The 7,664-nt window shown below is 31.5% G+C and overlaps 1 protein-coding gene across 1 annotated transcript in view; it reads left to right on the top strand.

Moving 5' to 3' along the window:
• Nucleotides 1–4,173: 4,173 nt before the first annotated feature.
• Nucleotides 4,174–7,664, top strand: part of LOC111625277 (glycerophosphodiester phosphodiesterase 1-like) — a 54,641-nt gene continuing 51,150 nt past the window's right edge. Inside the window, exon 1 of the mRNA XM_023368384.1 lies at nt 4,174–4,747. Within this exon, the coding sequence (XP_023224152.1) occupies nt 4,454–4,747 (294 nt within the window). The 5' untranslated portion in view covers nt 4,174–4,453. The remainder of the gene's footprint in view (nt 4,748–7,664) is intronic.

Here is a 7,664-nt window from a genome sequence, read left to right as displayed (position 1 = left end):
AGTTTTTATTTTATTTTATTTTTATTTATACATTTATTTATATATATATATATTTCGTTCGTTATTTTGTTTTTTTGTATTTAAAATTTTTGTTCTATTTTCTTTGTATTCGAAAAAGCTTAGCCTGATGATGGCCAATAGAGTTGGCTGAAAACGTTAGCTTTTCATTAAAAGTTTTCTCAGCAAATTAAGGTGTTGTGTTTTTTTGAGTCTTAAAAGCAAGTGCTGAGTGAGTGTAATATGCTTTTAAGACGTTTTTAAACTTTTAAAACTAAAATACTAAAAATCCTTTAATTTTAAAAAGGTTATTTAATTTGTACTTTGTCTTTTTGTTTGTTAGACCTTGCAAAAACTTTCTTTTAATTTTGGGTTGTCCATTAGTTAGGTAACGCGGATACGGATGGGTGAGTATGCGGGTAATCGTTATGATGGGGAAAAGGTGTTTTCAAGGGTGTATACAAAGGTGTATACAAGGGGAAAAGGTGTTTTCAAAAATATTACGTAATGCTAAAGTCTTAATCCTTGGGTACAGAGAATGACTTCTTTCTACGTTTATACACGTAATTAGGCCTAATAAAATATATAATGTTCTTTTTCCGTGCTGTGTATTATTCCGTAATACAATTAAGAGCCCTTGGTTGATCGAGGATACGCGTTACGTAATTTCGGGGATGGGTATTTGCAACGGTACTACAGAGCGTTACAGGGGGTGAGATGTAGTTTTAAAGCATAAAAATAACGTTACATAATTTACGGATGATCCCTTTAGATAAGAAGTAACTACGACGATATTTATCATCATTACTAAGCAACATAATTATGATAATTCACTACTGTAGTATCCTAATTAATGTACACATTATGTATTGTATATAATAGGGGTGGCCAACCTGCGGCTCGCGAGCCACATGCGGCTCTTTGAAGTATTATTTGTGGCTCTCGATAAATGTACCCGAGGTCCCTTTTCATTTTTGTGTTATTATATTTTAAAAAATTATTATTGTTCCGTATGTGTTTCAAAATGTCTTTTAAATTACTAACCGAATTATTTCAATATTCGGAACAACGTACTTATGTGAATCATTTTATTCCACTTTAAAATTTGTGAAATCCAAACACCGATCAGTATTAACTAACCAGCATCTGAAAGAATTACTCAGAAGTGCTGTCACCAAATTTTAAAGAATTATCAAAAGAAGTAAAATAAATGTGTTTAATTTTTAATATTTAAATTCAATACACATATTTTGTACTTTTATTTATATGTTTTCAACAAATATAATTTCTGTAAAACAAATTTTTTAATACTTTTTTTGCATACCTTTTTAATACGTATCTAATTGCGGCTCGCGAAAAATTTCAAATTTTGAAAAATGGCTCGGACTATCAAGGAGCTTGGCCACCCTGGGTATATAATATATACAATAATATATTAACATTTTATGCATATTTAATGCTAACTTTTATACAATCGTGTCAACTCATCTAACAGCTTGGGATAAATTCTTTAGTAAATTATCCAGGTAATCTATATCCATAATAATGTTCTTTTTCGTTTTGCATTATCCTCTTAGCATTTAGTGACTATCTGTGAAATACTTTTATTTTTCCAGTATTAATTCAGTCACTTCGGTAATATACAGCGATCTGATTGCTTACCTGAGACGTACGGGTGACTTCGGAGTCACATTCATTCTTTAGTTAATGCCTACAGTGCGGACAGTTAAAAAAACGAAACAGAAAAAAGAAATGCCTCTAGAGAAATTAGATCGAGGCCTCAAAAATGCTTAAAATAACTTTAATATGTTGGGCTGTGTTATTCACCATCCAGAAGACCCCAATGTGGGTCAGACCCACTCTTAACAGCTAAAAATGAAAGCGATTACATCGTAAAATGAATCAAATTGTGATTAGTATTATTGATATTGTGTTTTCGTGATATAGAACAAGATTCAGAATTCAAGATTTCATAAAACATTTTACTGTTTCGATCTTGATTAGACTAAATTAAATAATTATTTAGGTTCAGTAGCGTACCGTAGTAGGGGCGGCAAAATTTCGCAATAAATAATAATAATATCTTGTAAAAATTTGAAACATCCTAATTTACGCCACTATTTAGGTTGTCAATAAGATACCACTTTAAGTAGGATAAATAGCCGAGATACTTTCCTGAAGGTTCGGACCCTCAAAAATTTCACAAATGACCTGATACTCACGTAGAGTATTATCCTCATCACTCGGTCGTCCCACTTCGAGCCGGACCGAACCCACGAGGCTCATCAGTGGCTAAGTAGATAAAACTACTAAGCATTAGTAGTCGTGGATTCGTGCTTCATCAACGTTTGATTTGATTTATGGAATACGGTAATGTAACATATGAGTAATCTGCCAAGGAGTGATGCCTCCGGGGGGTCTTTCTTTGGGACACTAGCCCCTATTTAGGTTTTAGACACGTGAAGAAACCCGTAAAACTCCACATGGCCAGCTCGTTGGTCCGCGATCTACTAACGAGTCCCTCAATGAGTGGATGGACGAATGGATAAAACCACTCATTGAGGGGACCCTCGCCAACGGCCTGGCTACGCGGAGTTTTTTGAGGTTTTCTTCACGTATATAACACCTAAGTAAAGATCAGTTTCCCATAGAAAGTATTCCCGGGATGCATTTCTACGGGAAATTGGCAATTCGCCCAAATGCTACGTTGCCATCAGTGGAGTATTCAGGAATTTGACAATGTGGGCGTTGTTCGAGGCAGATTCGGGAATCAAAGCACGTGTCCTCTGTCGTTTTTCGGAGAATGTTACTCAATTACTGTACCTTAAGATTACTTTAGTCACCTAATCTTACATGATTGAAATCATGCAATATATGTTACTCTACTTAGTTTTATTTTATAGTATCAAAACTGATTTGGATACTTTAAGGGTTTTTTATATCGATTTTGTTTTCGACACTGTTTCACATAAAAACACGTAGTTAGTTAACAATTAACTTTATTCACTCTCGGATACAACTGACTGGGATAACGACTACGCAAGAACTCTCTCAGACAAACGAAAATATGTAGGAATTGACTCGACGCCAGATCATGTTACAACAGATCAGTTACAACAGGGTCGCTGCAGCACCATAAGCACTCTCTTAGATACGTCTCTAGTTACCTTATTCTATCAAACCAAGCCAAACCGAACCTATTACGAAGGTTCTTTCGATGTCCTCAGATCGGGAACGATTCAAAAAATAACACTTACATTGTATGAAAAAATGATTTGGTTTCAGATTGTTAAAATACATTTTATTTATTTAAAAAATATTTGATGTTGGTTTAAAAAGGGGAACGTGTAAATCAAATTCAAAATTAAAATAGGAAGAGATAACTTGTAAAATGAAAAACATTTACGCTTTTACAACAAACGTTTTCGTTCGTTCCTTAATCCCTTTTGCAGGCTTTTCATTTAATAAATCAAATCAATGGGACAGATTCTGAAAATTGTTCAAACGAGGAATTTACATCCAAAATTATTTGATATTGATATCATATACAAAGAATTAAAAAAAAAAAAAAATCATTTTCACTCTGTATCGACGCTTAGATAATGAAGGATAAGGCTAGGCTTACCGATGAAAAATCATTAATGAAAGACGTGTCCGTATAGTATCCAAAAGGAGGATGTGTGTTCTCGTTTCGGAAAATACGCGTGCCATATGGTTGGTCGCATTCCAGCCAAATCTCTAATTCTGGTCTTGCAGAGTTACAGGATAATGCATTTACGTTTCGGTCTATGTATCGTGTAGCCACCAATATCATATGAATATACTTCTAGCATTTCGGTTACGTACCGTACAATTATATAAGGAAAAAATCAATACATTCTATGTTATAAATTCTGAATATTTATAATTTACAATTTAAAAAATCAATTAATACAATACATAATTCTGCGCGTATTTATTACGGTATAGGCTCTACATAGAATGTCTTATAACTATTAAATTTCTTTCCTACTATTTATAATTCGGTTTAAATTGTTAAACAATTCCTCCAATAGCCTATCGTAAATGACCCGTCATCAACCCTGTATATGTAGAAAATAACACTTATATTAATGTATAAAAATTTATATATCTTTCACATATACAGTTACGAAACGTTCCCGATTTTGCCCGTATTTAATATTTGAATAAAACGATTTTATTAACAAAAAATAAGCAGATCCCATTTTCACTAATTCTGAAATGTACCCGGTCGGATGGTAAATGGCGTAATAAAACAAAAGTATGACAATTAATGGTGGTATTTGTAAACGATTTTATGGGAAATAAACTGCAATCCGTGTTGTGTAATAGAAAAAAAATACCATAGAGCATATATGAGTCGATAGACAGGTAACGATGGCCGTTCTTCTATTGACGGAATAGTGCTTATGAATATTACAAAATATTCATTATTATGGCAACAGTGGGAATGTTACCGCCCTTGCCTATCGTCGTATCTTGTTTTATCATCTGGATTCTCGTTTTCTTTTCCTATTTCTTTCATATGTATCTGATGGCTTCGTTATATCTAACGTGCATAGCTTTGGTTCTCTTAGCCGTTGGATTGCAATATGTCGTGTTTTCACCCGTCGACGATAACGTAACGTCGAAAATTATATATGGAGATAATGCCAACGTTTCACCCGTCTTCGCTCATCGTGGAGCCAGTCACGATGCACCCGAAAATACCATATCTGCTATAAAACAAGTAAGTTTCTCGTCTCAATTTCTTGCCTTTATTGAAATACTTCGGTACGCCTGTATTACGCTACACTACCTTAACACGCTACTTACACCATTAACTAAATAATACAAAAATTTACATTACATTCGTATTGTTATCTAATATCGAATGTTCGTTTATTCCAGGAACCAATCACTGTATAATGTGTAAAAGTATTGTAATATTTTCTGAAAGAAATGTACTTTCAATATTTAATACGGAAACGAATATAAACCAAATTATACTTTTAAAAATATTGATTTAAAATCTTTTTACTCTACAAGAAATCCCTTTAATTATATATAATTGTTTTATTCCTTCTTAATTCTGTTTTTAGTTTAAACTTGTATAATTCTGCTTTGTTTGTACGGTAAACCGATTACAAAGATTATATTTATTTAATTTCAAAGACTATATTTATTCATCAAATAGAATTTCTAAATAATAATATATCAAAGAAAATAGTCAAGTATTATTTTATAAATCCTAAATAAAATATTTAATTAAATTTCCATTACTGTTTAGTTGTGGATTTTTAAAGAATTAAAAGCTATTGTTTTTTCCTGGGTGACGCGTCGCTCGAGGAGCATTTGTCGACGGAGGTTTTATTGTAAGAAATGCATTTCGGGTCTTAACCGTCCCTCTTCGCCGATATGTTATCCGTTTGACCGTACGACCGGTATACTTGGACGATTACCTACGGACTAGTCGCAAAGTCTATTTGTGAAATTATATCTCGGGTCCTACTGTTAGAGAACGTCTTAACGACGGTTTCGGTAGATGCCGGATCGGACGTAGATTCGACGTGGAATAGTTTCCTCAAAGTCCGACTTAACGGCCAGTGACGATTCGCTTTGGGGAATTGCAAAAAAAGAATATTTCTAAATTCTGTTTCGTAACGGCCGAAATCGGTCACGGTCGTTAGAGCAGTATCGATAGCTTTTTTAAAAAATTTTTGGTTTCTGTTAACATCAAAGATGTCCAGATGAAAGTAGGGAAAAATTAAAATCTGTAGAGAATTGTGGAGGGTTTTAAGTTCTGGTTTTACACTTTTAGTTATGAGCCTAATTATTTATCTTCATTTTTTTCTGTTTTTTTTTTTTTTAGATTAAGAAATATATGTAAAATTTATGTAATGTACTGTATTTCTTATGTTGTGTACAGTTCATTTTCCCTGCCAATGATCAAAATTCACTTATTAGTCACAATTTATTCTATGTAATTATATTTTAATTTTTCTTTTTGCTCTAATTAAGAACTTGTTTGATTCAGATTGAGAACAATACCAAATTTGCAAAATCTATTTTTGGTTATAGTACAGAAAATGAAAAGCAAATTTTCATATCTGTTTTCAGAAATGTATAATTTTTCAAAGAAAAAAAAACTTTTGCTTATATGCATAAGTTAATTTATACAGCAGCATCTTGTTTTATGTAGCATTGATATACAATATTCATGTTTTTGTATGGTGAATAGTTAGTTAAGCCGCTCTTACCGAATCTGTCTTAAATCAGCAAACTGTACTTTTTCATCTTTTGACATTCCAAACAGAGAACTAATTAATGCTGCTTTTACTGTGATGAATGTCCTGATTTGCATATTTTTTTTTTTTCAAGTAGCTTAGTATACTTGATATAGTGTAATAAACTTTACTCTCTATATTTAGAAAGATAGAAGTGAAATGTTATTCATTACAGTAAAAGCATAAATAAAATATTGTTAAACATATTTCAAAATTTTTCTGTTAACTGTAAATGATTGCACAAATGTTTAGGAAATCATCTGAAACCTCAGGTGGAGCATTAGTTAATGTGGTTCCTATTGACACAACATCTGTATAAAACAAGACCATATTGTATAAACAGGTATACCTCGCCTTACGTCGGTAATTGGTTCCGGGAGAGGCGACGTAAGTCGAATTTACTTGTCTCCGAATCTACTTGTCACTAGGCTAAACCATAAATTACCATTCCCGGTGCTGTATTTTATTTATTAATGCATTTTTAATAATATATGGTTAATAAGGATCTATTTTAAGCTTACAAACAAATAAATTTTAGTTTTTAATATAGTACAGAAAAAAGTAATCAAAATTTATGAATGCAGGTACTGTAAATACAGTACATACTTGTAAATGTATATATTTTAATATGATTTTATGTGTTTTAAACATTTTTCTATTGATATTACGGCTTCAATATTTGTGGCGGACAGACATAAAGTCGAATAAAATGACTTAAACTCAATTTTTATCTTTCCATATACTTTTTTGACAAATGACATATAATCGGGAACGACGTAAGTCGAGGTATACCTGTATTTAATCACAATGAATATTATGAACTACAGTAAAATTAGAATAAATTCGTGCCACAGCAAATAACAATGTAAAATTAAAATTAAAGATGCTTTTTTTTATTTATTCAGTTGCTAAAATTATATAACATTTTATTAAGTAGACAATCTTTATATGAATGATTTAAATATTTAATTTAAATAAATAATTAAAAAGAACTGTATTATATATAATACACCTGTTATTTAGTCCTCTTAAATCCTTTCTAGATCTATGTTTCTTGATCTGTTAATCTGCAGACTGATATTAATTTGAAGTTTATAATAGTAAACTCCAAAGAGTTTTTGGAAACTGGTGAAAAACTCTCCTTATAAAATAATAATAAAATTTTGATGGAAACGGATATTTTATATTGTTATAGTTGAGCAATGAATTCAGTTAGTTGCTAATCCTCTTCTATGTTTTTGGCATTCACTTCTTTATCATCAAGATGATATTATTCAGTAGAATAAACAAGCAATCTGAAAGAAAGTGATAGAATCAAATTTATTTTAAGAACTGAAGAATTAATAAATGAAAAAAATCAATAATAATTACACTATTTAT

This window comes from Centruroides sculpturatus, unplaced genomic scaffold (genome assembly GCF_000671375.1).
Source record: "Centruroides sculpturatus isolate CEXI.00-Female unplaced genomic scaffold, Cexi_2.0 scaffold221, whole genome shotgun sequence".
NCBI classification, from domain to species: Eukaryota; Metazoa; Arthropoda; class Arachnida; order Scorpiones; family Buthidae; genus Centruroides; species Centruroides sculpturatus.
Note: the sequence above shows the minus strand (reverse complement) of the source record. Positions and strands in the feature narration are given on the sequence as shown.